We start from the raw sequence: 18,577 nt of genomic DNA, 5'->3' as shown, positions 1-18,577 counted from the left end.
CCCTGAACTACTTTGTTTCGCTTTCGTTGTGGACATGCACTATATATATATATATATATATATATATATATATATATATATATATATATATATTTATATTTATATATATATATATATATTTATATATATAATATATATATATATATATATATATCCTATATATATATATATATATATATATATATATATATATGTATTTATATATATAGTGTATGTGTGTGTATGAATGAATGTATGTATGTATGTATGCATACAAAAAGTCTCTGGAAACCATTTCCAACACTGGAACACCATATCTTAACAAAAAATGACTCCCTACTCGTTTATTCCAAAAAGCTCCTTACCTACCAAGGAGTCTTATGCATTCAACAAGAATACTAACTTAATTTCCTTGCATTCCGTAGTAGTGAAACTGCGGTTTCTGGCCTCGAGTGAAGAGGGTTATGTGCCATACAAAGTGCGTTTTCTTCCGCCGCGGTATTCACAACATTTCGCTAAGTGCTCCTCTGCTTTGAGACGTTATTTTTGTATCATAAGCCGTTGACACTTCCAGGGGAGAGAAATACCCACTTACTGTAATGTGTAAAAGTCCTGAGGTGATTTAAGGAGATAGTAGTTGTTTACAGAGCCTATCTCTTCTTAGCCTTAGAGTTTTACAATCCTCAACGGTGAACTCCTCTGAGCTGAATATAGAATTTAGGCCAGAGGCCAAGCACTGGGACCTATGAGATCATTCAGCGCTGAAATGGAGATTGACAGTTAAAGGTTCGAAAGGTGTAACAAGAGGAAAACCTCGCAGTTGCGCTACGAATGAAGTGCTAGGAGAGGGTGGAAAGTAAGATGAAGGAAGAGAATATGAAAGGAGGTACAGTAAAAGGAAAGAAAGTGGTTGTAGCTAGGGGCTGAAGGCACGCTGCAAAGAACCTTAAGTAATGCCTACAGTGCACCGCATGAGGTCAACTGACGGCATTGAACCCGTACGGGGGAGTGAACTCCTCTGTTTGAAGTAAGGTGCGTTGTCGCTTTGTCGTATTACTGAAAAAAATATAAGTCCCATTTCCTATCCTTAGATTATTACTAGTTCAACTCTACATTTTGCAGTAGGATAGACGTTCAAGGTTTGGATTGAATAGTGGCCGTTGATGACCTCTAGGTCATTTTGCATTTTTTTTATTTACAGAAGTTACAAGTGACTGTTATGCAAAACTATAATATTTATTATTGTTATAAGTTAGGCTGCAACCATAATCGCGCAGGTATAATGTTACAAACCCTAAGACCCCTTTAAAGAAACAGCACTGTACGGAAAAGTAAATTGATAAGCCTTAACTGTAAAAAGAAAAATAACAAATGAAACGGAAGATAGATAAGTGTAAAATAAGTAAATTTAACTAAAGATTCATATCAACCTGCTCAAGGAAAAAAAAAAAACATTTGCAAGTTTGAATGTCTGAAGTTCCAACGAGTAAGCAAGATTATTTTTATGGCTGATAGTTGCTTAAGGCTCAAAGAAAGAGCTCAATAATCACCTGTTGTAAGTAAACCAAATTAGAACATTTTGGGCAACGTTCTTTTGTCCAGCTCTCTGGACCATCTCTTATTTTTTTTTGTTTCGACATATTTTGGCAACAAGGTCGCAAATTATTGATCACCACCATTTTACCTTCTTTAAGTATCTGGTTCTTCATTCTGTGATCGGTGTTTTTATGACACTGTGCTTCCGTTTGTTTGCATTCTTGATGAATATTTAACATCTGATAGAAAACATCATTCCGACTGATTTTACCCTGTTACTTTCAACGGTTTTATTCATCAGTTTTTGAAGACCTTCCCTGTGTCATATCTGTTCTGTATTGAAAAACATTTTCTCTCTCTCTCTCTCTCTCTTATTCGTTTGAGCAATTTCCTACAGATCCCTCCCTCTCTTGATCTCCCGTACCCTCATCCCAATCCACGCTTCCATCCTTTTTCCAAAAATAGGATGATCATGCATTAAGGTGGAGAGTGCTGTCAGCTGTTTCTCCCCACCCCCCCTAACCCCCAAAGCTCCCCCTTCCTCTTTAACGCCTGCTCGTGATGTTCGCTCTTCTCACGATTTCCTAAACCCCCTCCCCCTTCCCCTGACGTGTAAATGGCTTCATCAGACACACTTACATTAACGGATTTCGAGGTATGTAAACCATTTACGCGGGAATTATGAGATGTAGCTTTCTGAATATGAAATGAAGCTTTGGTTCAACATAGCGTCAACAGTTTTCATTTCCCTTTAATGGATTTGTCGGGAACGAGCGGAATTATTGCGATTTTCACCACCGCGCCTCTGGTATTTGAGTTTATGAAAAGGAAAACAAAAAAAAAGCAGTGGCCAGGGGTGTGCTGGGCACGGCGGCCTGTAGGCGTGTTAACAGTATTTATCATTGCGAAGGTTCTTTTATGCCATTTATAGTATATAAGATCGTGATCAGTTAAATATTATGCTATAGGTACACCCCTACGTATAAATCGTAAAGTGTGAGGACTATGGAAATATATCCACTTCAGCTCAGTTTCGCAGATATTGTTTTCAGTACAAGAAATGGGGCAGATTTTCAGAAAACCCATTATTGACACCCGTGGAATGCCTCTCCGCATGTTATTGCCGTAGCGTAGATTGTAGAAGAGAAAGTGGAAGGGGTAGTTACAGAATGCACAAACGCCAGCGGGAAGTTGATGAACGTGAAATTGGTGTAAGGGAAGATGAAAGAGTGGAAAGGGGAGAAAAAGAGAACGGGGACTAAAGTGAGAAAGAGAGAAAGAGAAAAAAAAGGAGGAGGACTATAAGCTAATATCGCAACGTGAGAGAAGCAGTTCAAGAGAGAAAGAGTTATCGAGTCCTTCATTTAGGGCACATCTGTCGCAACAGCTTAAAGGGGGCGAGGTAGTATAGCAGGCAAGGCAACTCCGGTTGACAAAAATACTTTTGCAGTTGCAGGGTGCTAACCACGTTGTCTTAACTATATGTTGTCTTGAACTGGATGTTTTCTTGAAGTTGTATGATACTTGAAACATAAGAGTGAGTTTTTCCAGTGTTGAGATAGAGATGAGTTTAGCAATGGAATCCTAGACGCATACTTATTACCGTTTACTGCGAGGAATTAGCCGAATATATATATATATATATATATATATATATATATATATAATATATATATATATATATATATAATATATGTATATGAGAGAGAGAGAGAGAAGGGAGAGATAGAGAGAGAGAGAGAGAGAGAGAGAGAGAGAGAGAGAGAGAGAGAGAGAGAGAGAGAGAGAGAGATTACAATGTTACTCATAGCAAGTCTTGAGTGAAACAAAATAATGTTATTGACGCAACAGCTGATGACTTAGCTCTATCCTCAACATTAAGGAAGTTATACATGAGGTGGTTAAAAAAGTACTCCAGGTTCTTTTTAGATATTTATTCTGCATAATATTAGCTTAAAATGTAGCAGTATGTACAAACCTGCACTATTTATATAAAAATACACCACAATATACACTTGGCATTTGATTATCCCAATAATCTATTGACTAACGAACACTGGGCAATTTTCATTTTATAATCACAAAACATTGGAAAATAAAAGTATATAAAAATTTTCCATCAAACAATAGACAATCCACTAAAACAGTTTTTAATTCAGTAGGAATTCTGACCGAACAATTCGCGCGAATAGAAATCGGACAAATAAAAAGAAAACTATACCAAAATAAATTATATTATGCTATATTGATTGAATACTGAAATTTTTACCTCCCGAAAATTGAAGTAATAATTTTTGTTGTTGTCCTTGTGGACATAAAGATTCCCTTCGTATAGTTAGTTACAAATGAAAACCAAATGAATGACAACGGTAAAAAAGAATCACTTCACAGAAGTACAAAGCAAATTTCATGTAAAACGATCTTGTTGTGATAATACCCTTAGCTCAGAGAAACCGGCGCTTGTAATGAAATGCTTACAAGAAATGAAGAAAGGGGCGGGTTAACTTTAACACGGTTGGGCTGGTAGTCTATGTAACACTTTCCTGACTAGGTTTATTCATGTAAGGCGTCTTCAGTAATGTAGAAGAAATGCTCTGAGCTGCGGAGGAAAACACTGAATGATGTACTGGTCATAGTTTCTTTGAGCTGAGGGGTTGTTCTACGGGCCATTTGAAAAAATGGTATGGTTTTACTCTTGGCTACGATCAAAAATAAAAAATATAGCTAATGTGTGAAAAAGTGTTGGAACGTGTAGCATATAGTACATCAACAGTTTCAAGGATTTTCACACGTAAGTGGACAAAGCTTTGAAAACAAAAATTCTTGCGATACATTTTTTTTAATTCTTTAAATGTGATTAATTTTAGCAGTGACTTAGCATCATTAACTCGTATGTCTATATATGAAGGTATATATATGAATGAATCTGCATCCGTGAAACTGGTGGAATACCTTAAGCCCGATACGTGGACAAAGATGACTAGCTTTGAAGTAGCATCAGAATGAGATACAGTGTGTGACAGAGTAAGAAACAGGACGAACATTTTTGTATTTGCACCAAGTTGCAGCAATAATGGTTACAGCTTTCTTTTATAAACTGCCACTTCCGGGGAACAACAGCGTCTTCACGTTATTGAAGTTTGTGTTTACAGCTGGTTAGCTCTTTCTACGCTATTTAAAACTTTGTTTGATTTGCTTTCTCACTGTATACAAAACCACACGTACATGTAACATTGATATATATCTAGCACATTTCCGAAGATTTATATAACAACATTACAACTGCTCTGGAGTCAAGCGAGCTTCAACAGTTTGTAGTTTTCATTGGAATGTGTTTTTTGTTTCCCCGTGGTTAACTGCTGCTATGAAGTCAACTATTTTGTGCACCAAATTCACTTGTTGTTTTCACAACAACAATAGCGACCCACTCATTTCTTAATTTTAATTTTTTTCCACACCATCTGCAAAAACTATTATACACTGAAAGACAGGCTATATTGAAAGTTTTTGTTTAACTTGTATTAAAAGTCTTGTAGGCTGTAAATCATGGACACTCAAATGGCATAATGATATAACAATCAGTAGTAATATTAAAAATAATAATAGTAGTCAATGTCTCTATGATTCAGTAAAAAGTAAAAGTGCGTGCTGTTCTGTCTTCTAACTTGTATGTCATTCGACCTAACTGAAGCAATAGGCATTATATCGATTGACCGGCTGCTTTATTTTTGGGACAGATAGAAGGAAACCAAGTTCAGTAAAAACATTTCAGATCTAGTACTACTGCAGACAACAATTCTATCTCTTATATTTCCTCACAGTTTAACAATGAAGTTCGATACTCCACGTGAAATCTTAGTCAGATCGTCTAGTATAACTTGTCCACGGTTATCCTCTAAAGCATGGGCGACTGATCACTTCCGGTGTCACGCGTCAACCATCAAAACACCTGTTGTGATTCTGAGAGTAAGTTCAATCACCCGCACCATGAGTTAGGCACAAAATAGTAAAAATCAAGACTCCAGCACGTAGTGCGGCGCTCTTAAGGAGCCCGCAAAGACTGGAATGCTCTACGCTTTAAAATCACAGACATTTGATTAAGTACAGCTGATTAAACACATATACACAATTCCACATAATAAACAGTCGTCGTTGAATACAATAACTGGAAGGACTCATGCAGTGCTATGATCTTTTCTTTCTTGTTTTGAAATGTATAACAACGAATCCACCACATTAGTTCTTTTTATTTTCTACTCATCATACACCTATTCTTTGGCTAGGAACTAGGCATTTAACAGCAATGAGAATAAAGTCATACAGAAGGCAACTACAGAGAACTGGCACATGTGTGGTGAGAGCTTCCGAGGCGAAACCATTCGATATAAACGGCCTGGGGTTTCATTCAGTCTCAGCACATGGATGTTGGTTCTCCATTTAAGGTGCACATGACATTGTCCAATTTATGTGCTAAATGTAAACTTCTACACTCGATATCTACCTCGAGATTCTCTATTATTTGTCCGTAATATCTAGTAATGTAAGACTGGAAAAGTTCTTGGAGAGCCGGTTTAGCATCCAACTGCCCTAAGTGCGTAAGACTTAGGTGGTGCAGGAAGGCAGCCATGTCCTGGTCTGTAACGGGAGGCATGGCACGGATACCTTGGTAAAATGCCCTTACAGTTGCCTTATACTGAGGCATATCCTTGGCAAAGAGCAACTTGTTGGAGGGCGAGTCCTTTCCAAGGCGGTGCTCGGTCGTTGAGCAAGCATCCATGAAGGTTTGGGCAATGACGGACAAACACGAATCAACTGTGGGGCTTTTGTAGACATCTAGAATGAAGTCCGGGTTCTTGATGAAATTCACCCAGAAGCGTAATGGTAGGCTGTTAGACTTCCAAGCCAGTACCACTTCGGGGTCGACGATGCCATGTCTCCTGGCAGAGTCATCGAAGAAGTCGAACAACCACTTCACTGCAGGAGGCAGGGTCTCGTTAGGGGTAAGGATGGTTCTGAAGAAATCATCTACAAATTTCTGGACGGTGCCTTTTGTTGAAAGGAGTCTTGTGAGGAAAATTTCGGGGATGGCTTTATGGGTTCTCTCGGCGCCTCTGCAGGGAGAGTCGTGGTCGACAAGCTTGACTAAGTGGTACACGTTGGGCTCCACAGAGGAAGCTTCAACGTCTCCACAGTGGCTAACTGGACTACCAGTTGTTCCGTAACCGGCACCTGCGAAAAACAAAATGTAAACTGTAAAATAAATTTCATTTTATACATAAAATAGTATTGAACAGAAGACATATGACTAACAACCTTGAACTGTATGAAAATTATTTTCATTTCATTCTTTAGAGAAATGCTTGTGATTAACCGATAATCAAAACAAATGCTTTAAGGTTCGTAGTTGAGCAAGTATTAAGCAACCTATCTCCTCACAATAAATGTAAATCAGAGTTGCGAAATTAATATTACTGTTCATTATTGCAGAGCGCAAGAGTTCATGCTGCCGTCGGGATTTGAATAAAAAGTTGTAAACACATTTTGCTTTCCGTCCAACAATGAATGTATAGTGGAATTTAATCATGGCCCATTTTTTAGTTTTTAGGAACTATTGCACCTTTTTTAAAAGCTTTGCACGATTAATTCTTTGCTGTAATAGCAATAGTTATATCATCGTCATGTAATAACGGAAGTGAACATTTGTGGGACAAAGAAAAGTTAAATTTTTACAGCCTCAGCATTTTAGAAAGAAAAACTTTTATATCAGCATTTTAGAAAGAATTTTTTTTTTCACATAACTTTGGTTTTAATTAGGGAGTTTCATCACACATATAATATTTGTGTATGTGTAAAAATGTGTAAACCTTGTCTTCTAACGGATGGCTTAAAGAATAAACAAACACATCAGCGGTCACCGCCACATTCATACTTTAAAGCAGTAAATATTTTGAACACTATTTCCAAAAAACAACTACATACGAATCGACCATCCATATTAATATTCATTGCTCTATCTTCCTGGTTTATATTTGCCCTTGTAACACTACTCGTGTAAGTATTTACTGCAGACATGCTACCCTTGCAAACATTTTCACCCTCTTCCTCTAGTTTCTTTAAGTTTTTCTTGTCTGTTTCAAGTCAGTATTGTAATTTTGGCGAATTTCATTCCACACTCATTACTGACTCTCCTCTCACACTGCTTTCACCTAGTCCATCTACTGCCCTTTCTCAGGTTTCTCATATCACAACAGCACCTTGTCTAAACCATTGATTCATTTTTTCCAATCCTGCTATTCAACCTCTCCGTGTATTATTTCATGGCGCAACTGTGTGGAATTGCTCAGTTTCACTGCTAAGTCATTTTGCTACTAAACATTGGAAAATTTCTTCTCATAATTTGTCTAGTTAAGTAACAGCGGTCATGGTCGCAACTGCCATTAAAACTGATCTAGTAGAATTGAAAAAATTATCTTGGTTGCAACTAACCATTATGTTGGACATCAATCGTAGAGGCTGTAATGATTAGCGAATGGCCATCAGGAAATATTAGGCCCTACGATACTGTAATAGCTTTTTTGTTTTGCAACGTTATGGCCATAACTACTTCCAGGGATAGGCTCATGTAGGGTGGGGGCGGGGGAGGCCTCTTTCCAGAGGTATGACCCTAACAATGAGATAATTCTGTTTATGATGCTCTGTCGTTACAAGTGGGTTTGAGTACACTTATGCATTTCTACCTGTGTGTTATTTTTTGTGGATTATATTTTTGGGTATCTTTCGCTAGTGCTGGTTGGTAGATGACGTTCACTGGGTCTTTCTTTCCTTTTGCTTCCCCCCCCCCCCCACAACAAATGGAGTAAAATTTTAAAATAAATCCATAATGAAGACAGCATTGTTTTTTTTTTTTTTTTTTTTTTTTTTTTTTTTTACCAATTTCTATTATCTGTCTTACATCTCGCTCAGAATCCTAATATATATACCAAGGATTTGTTGCTATTATTGAAAAATTATTCTTCATATCACTTCCTTTCGAAGCTTTCCACCTCTCCCTGCCGTATCATTCAGTATCCAACACTGAAACTTTGATATGAAATGCTGTCTTAGAGCATCTCGCTTAGAATCCCATGAAGTGGTGTCTTGTAGCTCGGTATTGCTTGCAGCATCTCGTACGTAATCGATTCAAATGGTGTCATTCCATTCTTGAACTTGCAAATCCTTATATCTTCCACAATTAACTTCCGCAGGCACTTTCAAATTCCAGTTAGCCTCTCCACTCCCTCATTACTCAGCTCCGTCTTTTTAATATCTTCTACACTCACCAAATATTTAAAATCACATTCCATTTGTTTATTTTAATCTGTTGAACATTTCACTATCCCCTTCTTCTACGCTCATCATGCATATATTTAACATAACATATTCATCATACACAACAGATCTTGAAAGTATTCCATTTGTATTTTAAATCTGTTGAATATTTTATTATCTCGTTCGCTTTATTCTCACTATTTTCTGTTACATGCATTCTTTTTTCTCACTTACCATTAGTGTCTTCCCTACATTCAGTAAATATTTAAAATATTCACCCTGCTGATTAGAACTGACATTTTCATGCACATTTTCTCCATGCAACTTATTTTATTTCTATAGAACAAAATAACACTAAAGTTTTTGTTAAACTCTTCCATCTTATTCTGAGAAGAATGTGTACGTATTCTTTTTCTCCAACTTTCTTCTTGATTACCTTACCTTACTGTGTACTTGCTGAAAATTTACGTAACCATGCAGTTGCACGTCAGGACATTTTTTTATTAACTAAATCATAATTTTCTCTTCCTGCCGATTACTGCTTTTATCCCCCCCCCCCTTTTCTTTACAAATTTCCTGCTGTCACTTTCGCTATCAGGTAATGAACTGATGCTACTTACTGCCACATCTCTTCCAACGTTTCATCCAACAGCTTGCTCTTCTTTCTACGTCACGATTCCAATCAAGTAAACTATTTCTCGGATTACCCTCTCTTTCCGAAGAATAATTTTCAATATTCTGCTTTAGCAACATTGTATTTTCAATTATCAGATCACTCTTCAAAGACATTTTAAAAAAAAAGGCTCTAGCCATTTTCATTTCCTCCAGAATCAGAATTCCTCTCAGCTCATATACCTTTTACTGGATCATATTACTCTGATGACAAATATTTATTGAATTAACAGTTTTCAAACTAACATATCTTCATTCTTTCCCTAGAGTATTCATAATACTTTAATTTCATGTATGCATGCATACATGCATATACATATACATACATACATTTAACCAAGCATAATTTAAGGAAAGCAAAATAATAATGGATTATTATTTATTACTTACAATTATTGCACTTCGTACTGCAATTAGCATTATTGAGGGTATGGTGATCATGGGGTCTGGGCACTAATGCCATCAGTGCCGAGTCTTTGACACCATAATGCTCCAGGGTATTAAGTCTACGCCAACCGCTCCCTTCAGGTTTTGTAGTCATGTCTTCGTCAGCCAAGATCAGGTGACCATTACGACCATGGCGCCATTCTGGGAAAAAGAAAAAGTATTTTTAAGCTCAGTTTCTGTGGAGAGAGAGAGAGAGAGAGAGAGAGAGAGAGAGAGAGAGAGAGAGAGAGAGAGAGAGAGAATGATTATCAGGGCAATGACGCTAATCTGTCAAAGAGAGTAATGTAATATTAGTAATCCATGTGTAAGAAATGGAGAGGAAGAGAATGAATGATTGGGGATATGGGGGCGAAAGAGAAAAGGTACACATTAAAAGATGAACTAATACGGAAAGACGCTGTACTGAAATTTTTTTTTAACATTTCTATCCATTTGTTCTCATGAATAAACCCATCCGCCATAGTGACCATAATGGCAATCCATTCTGTCAACTAATCATACGAGCTCGCACTTACATAAGGAAAAGTAACAGTAAACACCTTTGGTACTCAACCAACCTCAGTAGAAAGAAAGCAACCAGATCCATCATCATCATCAAAATGCAATCTTCTCCTATTTTAAATCTAGTGTTACCTCTTGTAATGTCTCATAATTTACATACTTTTATTCACCTTGAAAACCATTTTCTTTCACTATGACTGTTCTCCTCTTGATCGGTATTATATCACAAATTTAAGTAACAATTAAGTATATTCCCACTAAATTACGTATACTCGATAGTGTATTCTGCCTTTGGTAAATATGGGCTTTAGTGATTAACCCAACTATTTTCACTTGGGTAGTTTTGCACATTTTGTGAATCATTTTCTATGTAAGGATGAGTAGCTCTTCCACGAATGGTGGGTGTTGAACTGTCAAATTTACACCATCTCTTCAGGCTTAACAAAACAAGCTTTTTAAGCTTTCTTGCTTAACCAAGGGTGTAGTTGGAAATGCACTTTGGCTTGTGTGATCAAATCTAGTTCGGAATTATTCCAGCTTGGCAATGTTAAAATTTTACTATTCCACCGGCAGGCATTAGAAAAGCCTTGACATGGGACACTAGGATTACCCTGCTCTAGCAATGGTAAGTAAACTAGGATTACCCTGGTTTAGCGATAGTAAGTAAATCTAAAGTTAGTTCAATCTGTTGATATGCTGTGGAAAATTAGGCCTGCAAGCTTGTGGGGTGATCAACCTACAAGATGCCCATAAAGAGCCTGATATTGTGAAAAAGTAGTGGAAAATCTTCTCGTGACCCAATCCCTTGGGAAATTCTACCCATTCAGGGGTAATTTTTAACCATTTTTCTCAAATAAGGCCAGATTTTGGATTATGTAAATGAACTGTCAGTAAAAGTCCTTAATGCTGCCTCCTAGATACTATGATTACAAATTCAATGAGCTGGCAGATGGGCTGGCCATTTTTGCTAAGCTGATAGTGTTCTGTTCTATATACTTGCCACTGATGACCATGGTCGCTATGACCCATGGTCGCTATGACCCATGCGCCTTGGCCCCTTTTGCTCGTCCATCATTGCTTGTGCTCTAGTATACTTCAAAAGTGTGCTCCCTCTTGGAAAGGTTGCTGCTGCTTTTCAGCTTACTGATGTCTGTTGTCAGAGCCTTCTCTCTCATTACACATTGATTGGAAGAATAGCTAGTATACAGCTCTGATTTAACCTTATTGTTAGGTGTTGGGAAGTAGCTTTTATCTGGTGAGCAAGTATCCTATATGTGGAGAACATTCCAATTGCCTGCCTCTTGGCCTGCAGCTGCATTATGGTTGCTCTTGCCTTAGAACTACTCAAGTTACATATTGGTTATTGTCAGGTGGTATGCTTTGTCCCTACTGACTGGGACCATTCTAGCAAAGTGACATCTGTTGCCTCATATTCATACTGCTTCACACTGGGAGTTGGTGTAGTAGCCGTTTTGATATTCTTCTGATTACTGTAAATGAACTTTGATCTCAGTTGCCTGAAATGAACTTTGATCACAGTTGCCTGAAATGAACTTTGATCACAGTTGCCTGAGGATGTGGTGGCTTCATCTGGACTCTGTTGTCCAGCCTGTATACTGATTGGTGTTGCACTTGTACACAGTGGCTGTATACTAGTACAATGCTCATACTACTTTGTGTTAGTCATTGTTGTGACTGCTATAGTTCCATATTACTAACTATGTAACGAAGTCTGCTGTGACTGAATACAAAATTTGGTGTTGCACTTGTACACAGTGGCTGTATACTAGCACAATGCTCATACTACTTTGTGTTAGTCATTGTTGTGACTGCTGTAGTTCCATATTAGTAACTGTGTAACGAAGTCTGCTGTGACTGAATACAAAATTTAATCACCATGTCTTGGACATTATGAATTATCTGGGAAGCTGTAGTTCTCATACTTAGGACATCATTCCTGTTGCTGCTTTCTGCTATCTATTGCTTGATTCTGTATGGACAACACGAGTGAGTCACAGTTGCTTGACAGTGCTGTGGATTCTGTATACCAACTCTTACTCAGATATAAATCTGTTAAAATCATTTTAGGATCTTGAGTTTTCAATGTTGGTTGCCATTGCCAGCATGTTGCAGCTCACTTCTCCATGCTCAGCTCTCGTCATTTCATACTAGCTGTTGGATAAATTCACAATTGTATCTACAAATCTATATCTGGTCTGCCCTGTCCTGCTATTGCTTCATTTGATCTGATGGTGGCCAGAACCATTATTGTTGCCTGCAGTTCCCTGTGGCCCTCACATCCAGGTACTTTAGTCGCACACTAATCAGCAGTTGTGACACTGTTCCAGTAGTTAACTGTAGGGTTGTTCACTGTGGCTGCATACTGTTTCAGTTGCATGATACTGCTATGACTGCATCCTGGTTACCTGGGGCTGAATAATTTATCACCATTCCCTTCAATGAATGTTTTTTCTAGTTGCTTCTGTAATGATAACTGTAGTTTGGGGCTAATGGTGCTTCATACTAGTTGCTACTGTGCTAATGCTGTTGTCGTCGTTGTTTTGGTTGTCTGTCGTCGTTGTTTTGGTTGTTACAGTTACGTGGGTTTTAACCTTGATTGATACTGTCCAGGTCTGGTACACCTGCAAACCAGATGCAGTTTACCCATGCCTTAATTTGTTATTGTTGTCCAAGACGCTGTTGTTATTTACTACTGCTCTGGTCATCATTCTTCTAAATTTCATTCTGGTTGCTGTTTGACAAGCCAATTGGTGTTGCTCCCTGAGGATGCTTGCTGAGGATGCCTTGTGGGACCATGGCTGAGCCGAGGCTATATTCATCCATAGTCCTAACTGCCTGTGCTAGTTACACTGATTTGCTTTCTGGTAAACGTTACTGTACTTGCTACTGCTCTAGCCTGGAAACATAACATTGCAGATACTGGGCTACAGCTGCTGTTGTCTATTGTTTGTATGGTGTTTTTACATTGCATGGAACCAGTGGTTATTCAGCAACGGGACTAACGCCTTAACATGACTTCCGAACCATGTCAAGAGTGAACCTCTATCACCAGAAATACACATCTCTAACTGCTGAGTGGAATGCCCGAGAATCGAACTCGTGGCCATCGAGGTGGTACACCAACACCATACTGACCACGCCACTGAGGCATTTAGCTGCTGTTGTCAAATATCCAAGTGCAGCAGGCTGGACTGCTACTTTTGTCTTCACCACCACAAGCCTGATAACTAGCCAACTATCCAAGTTTGTGGTAGAGGCTTTATATTTGCTGCTTCCTGGCACCTAGGTAAAAACTCCTGCTGCTGAACTGCATTTAGTATTCTCAATGCCAACTTCGTTACCCAGTGTCGAGTGGCTTTAATATATTCATAATGGTGGTGTCCATGCTGTAGCGACCGTAGTTCTTTTGGTAAATGGCATGATGAATCTACTGGACTACTTCAACTGGTTGATTTAATGCTGGTGTCCATGCTGTGGAGATTTTTTTGCTTGTTACCAGAGATGCCTACTGACGTTTCTTCCTAGCGAGAGACCACAGCCACCAAACTGCAGCTGTTTATTCTCATTATAGGGCAGAATACTGACTTCTCCCTCTTTATAAAATAATCTTTCATATTTGTGTAGGATACATTCGGGAAAGTTCAGCACCTGCAATTCTTTGTGTGTAGCATTAGCAGAACTTTGTGTATAAAATATGCGTATAGAATTACATTTTAATTGAAAATTAATTTTTTACCAGAGACCCAACCAAACACAACAGAGTGAACTTCAACGTAACAAATGAGAACACCTACCTATACCCACCTTTCATAATCTTGCCCGAGGCTACTTACATATATCCACCATCGAGCCCATCATCGCCTAAGGCGTAAACGTCAATAGAGCAACATACGACTCACGCAAGAAATTCAAAACGTATAAAGGAATAGCTACAGACTTCTTACTGATGTAAATTCAAAGTAAAATATTCTCAAGTATTAAAAACTTAATTTTTATCCTATCCTAAACCCTAAAATTTCAGCTGAACGAGTTGAAAGATTTGTTAAATGAAAATGTCCTTTTAACCATATTTGCAACACCTTTTAACTTCAGAGCAAAAATCAATGCATAAAAATAACATGGAAAGGAGTGGCATATAAATAACAATATCTATTAAATAAGGGAGACAGTCATTTAGATATAAAATCGGGTAGAGTTAAAGAAGAGAAAGCACCAAGAGAGAAAAAATATAATTCAAGAGAAATATTACAGCTGACGCGGCACACTGGGCTTTGTGCAATTTCTCTTGAAATACCAAAGAACAATAATCAGAACGTCAATCGTGGAAGAGCCGTCTGCCACCTCTGTGTACAGTTTAAAACTGAACGATCAGCGTGTGTCAGTCAAAAGTGATCGCAATAGTAATAATAGCAGCAGCAAAAATCTACGGAGGAAATTCCACCGGAAAAATAATTTTGGCAATCACGAGTCCAGTCACGGCACGGATACATTACTCCTTCATTTTCGTTGCAAACGCACTTTTTATTTGTTTGAGTTTGCGTCTGTGACACGCCAAGTCTCTATTCATGAGACCCCCGAAAGATCAAATGAATGCCGACGGCTCGCGACCTCAGCACGCCATTCGTTACTTTGGGAAATTCTTTTTTTTTTTCTTTTTCTTTTTTCACGGAGAGTATATGTGACATTTATGGGGGGTTATGGACGTTGCCTGCCGTCAAGCAATAAAAATAATTGTACTTCACAGAAATATCGGGCCATGAAAAGTTAATTGTCTCAAATTTTGTCGGATTAGCGTGCACGCTTTGCTTACGCTGTAGGGACGCATGCGACGAAGGGTCGTCATTCGAATTCAATTCCTTATAAGTTAACTAAACAGCTTCAAAGTTACTGCCGATGTGAATGGAATGGTAATGAATAATGTACGTCCAAATGATTACAGCATCAGTTAAAATCAACTAAGCTAAAGTATGTTTATTACAATGCAATTACCGTGCGCATGAACAGTTTAAAAAACTCCACAATATTGCAAAAATAATCTAGGTGACCGTAATAAAGCCGAGTTACCCTTAAAACTTAATAACTGGTAATTTCATGCTAATAAAATATTTAGTGTTGATCGCAAAAGAGAAATATATAAAATTAGAAAGCCATCCTTCCAACGTTATGATGCATTTCCGTAAATGAACAGACAACAACAAGACCTGGGTGTATAGTAAATGATATAGTGTATGCGAGAGTGAAAAACTTCACATAATAAATCGTAGGTTAAAAGGATATCTCTAATCAAATACCGTTGGAGCAAACCTCCATTTTTTAACAGTTTGTTATATAGATGTCAAAGTACATGTACTATATATCCCTACAACACCGGGTAGAAGACTATAATGGTCTCTGAGCGTCCATTCCACTCTCCTAAATAAAGCTGCCATATCCATCACAAAATCAAACTACATCCCTGGCCAGACGTTGGAAAAACCCCGAAAATTACTGCGCGGTCATTATGGGAGCTTTTATCATCACGACAATAAGGAAAATCATCAATCAAGAGAAGGCTGCTGCTGGTATCCGGTTGACTCAACTGCTGTCTAATGAACCCTACAATTACACCAACATGTGGATGAACTGTGCTCTCAAGAATAAGCTTAATCCACTTCTTAACACTTAGGACGTATGGTCATCATAGGGGTACTACGTCCTAAGTCTTCAAGGCAAGAGAGAGAGAGAGAGAGAGAGGTTACCTTTTCACCCTTTACCCAAACCACATGTCAGGAAGCTTTTCTCAAGCATTACATATCTGACTAAACTAACCTTAAAACCTCATACTCAGTTTTCTCATTCTGAAAATCCCATAAACTACGTTTCACGCATTTCAGTAAGAGTAACTAACACCAGAGCTTAGGCTATAAATGTAATTTAAAATAAAAACTCGGATATGTAATGACAAACTTGTATTTTGCCAAATAAAATAAGACAGACAGACCTAACTACGTCCTTTATCATGTCTCATATTAATTATTGGGGTTCAGTAGCTGCAGACCTTCCATAATTTTATTCAAAAAATTTTGTTGCATTCTAATGATGGCGAACCCGCTAAATCCAATTTAGCAATTTCCCTGTGCTAGAATTCTTGCCATGACCACTAACCAATGTCATCCGATTTGTTTTACATCTAAAGACATCAAATTTTATTCACCTTCCTGTCTCTTATCCCCAGATTCCAAACAACCTTTCTATTAGTTTCGAAACAACTGACTATGAAGTAGTTTCTTTTGTACGGTATATATGTATATGATATATATAAATATATCAATATATTTAATATAAATAATATATAGAACAAATAAACATATTGTAAAAACTCAGAAATAACTAGAATCCCAATCTTATCCGACTGACAAGTATCGCATTTACATGATGGAAAAAAAACCGATGTAAAAGTTTCACAAAACATCAAATTGTATTCCTCTCTCTAAAGAAGATCCTCCTGCCGAAGAAAAACCAACACCGGGAAACTTACCTAAATCGACCTCGTGGACGGACGGTCGGAGGGAGTAAGGAGTATTACGGTACAAAGCATCCAATATCTTGGATTTCACTTGAGTGATGGTGTCACAATCCAGCACGCGACACTGGGCCTTCTCGCCATCCTCGCCCAGCACTGCCACCGACTGGAAATGGAAGTGAGACATTGATATTATGTTATAAACAAAAATCGTACATAAATGTAACGAAACTGATATAATGTTAAAAACCACGTAAAGTAACGACACTGATACAATGTTAAAAAAACATCGCACGGAAAGTAACGTAACTGATATCATTTTAAAAAACAAAGCACGTAAATAAAAAAAAATACAAAGTAACAAGACATACAATGTTAAAAATCAATGCATATAAAGTAACGAAACTTAAAGTGCTTAAAGTAACGAGACTGATAGTTAGAAAAACATAGAAAATTGAGTAACACAACATATAATATCGGTACTGCAACGTGTAGTTACAAAAAAAAAAAAAAAAAAAAAAAAAGCAAGACACTGTTCAAAAGTCATAGTTTGTTAATCAGTGCGTAAATGTCGTCTTTTAATAACTGGGATTTATAACTATTATTCCTTTTAAAAAGACAACGAGATAAAAGTATAACCACACCAAAGTCTACACACACTACAGATTTACGAAACTGAAAAATTTTGAAGAAAAAATGAGAATGATATTTGCTGAAGAAATTTCATTTAGATGAATTATTCAATAATTAATATAAGGAATTTTAGTCAAATTCAGGCTATAGATTTTTCTTCGAATAGCTATATTTCGACATTTTACCTTTAAAACTGCATGCTATTTATAGTTTTAGCAAAGTAAATGCGAGTAAAAAGGGAAACTACAGTAATTTAAAAAAAAATAGAAGGAAAAATAACTTGATGTTAGTTCCTATTCTGTTGTTAAAACTGTTTACTACGGACAGCGTTGAAAAAATAAGAAGGAAATGGGAATGTTATCTCTGGCACTTATCAGCTAAGTCCAATTTCGGTTTCTGTTTGGTTTTGCTCTGTAAATAATCTAAAATATACCGTCCACTTCTCGCAATCGGAGAGCTGCATGATGTTACTGCAAATACTCAACAGCCATTGGGAATGTTATTGCTTGGACATGTCAAGCGTCTCTTATTTTTTGCTGGTGGGAGACGTTGAAATTCACGCTCGGGCGCAATTGTGCTTGTGCGCGCGCAAGCATGGGCACTCGAATGTTTCACGGTGGCAAAGATGTCTTCTCTAGTTCAAATGAATAATTCCAAATTTTCCGTTTACGCAGATACTCATGGCTTCCAGCCTACTTGCACAAATTAACAAGGGTTAAAACAAGGCCGAAAGTGTTTTTAAATTCCTTGGTGACAAACACGACTCGAAAAACAAAAATAGAGGGAAACGAGTCAAAGGAAATAGATTATCCTTCCATTTGGACGTAGTCCTTAGTTTATCCATTGGCTTAGGAAATGGGGAGGGGTGGAGGCCTATCATTTAGTAGGAACAACAGGGGGAAAATTACAGATGGAAAACAAGCTATTCTGGACCCAACTGCGGTAACAAGTTCTATAAAAAATTGCCTTTTTTTTATC

The 18,577-nt window shown here is 37.6% G+C and overlaps 1 protein-coding gene across 1 annotated transcript in view; it reads right to left on the bottom strand.

Moving 5' to 3' along the window:
- Positions 1–3,440: 3,440 nt before the first annotated feature.
- Positions 3,441–18,577, bottom strand: part of LOC135212023 (plexin-B-like) — a 223,536-nt gene continuing 208,399 nt past the window's right edge. Inside the window, exons 17-19 of the mRNA XM_064245318.1 lie at positions 16,982–17,132; positions 9,886–10,083; positions 3,441–6,744 (exon numbers count right to left, since the gene is read on the bottom strand). Coding sequence (XP_064101388.1) covers positions 5,927–6,744; positions 9,886–10,083; positions 16,982–17,132 — 1,167 coding nt within the window. The 3' untranslated portion in view covers positions 3,441–5,926. The remainder of the gene's footprint in view (positions 6,745–9,885; positions 10,084–16,981; positions 17,133–18,577) is intronic.

Source organism: Macrobrachium nipponense, chromosome 19 (genome assembly GCF_015104395.2).
Source record: "Macrobrachium nipponense isolate FS-2020 chromosome 19, ASM1510439v2, whole genome shotgun sequence".
NCBI classification, from domain to species: domain Eukaryota; kingdom Metazoa; phylum Arthropoda; class Malacostraca; order Decapoda; family Palaemonidae; genus Macrobrachium; species Macrobrachium nipponense.
Note: the sequence above shows the minus strand (reverse complement) of the source record. Positions and strands in the feature narration are given on the sequence as shown.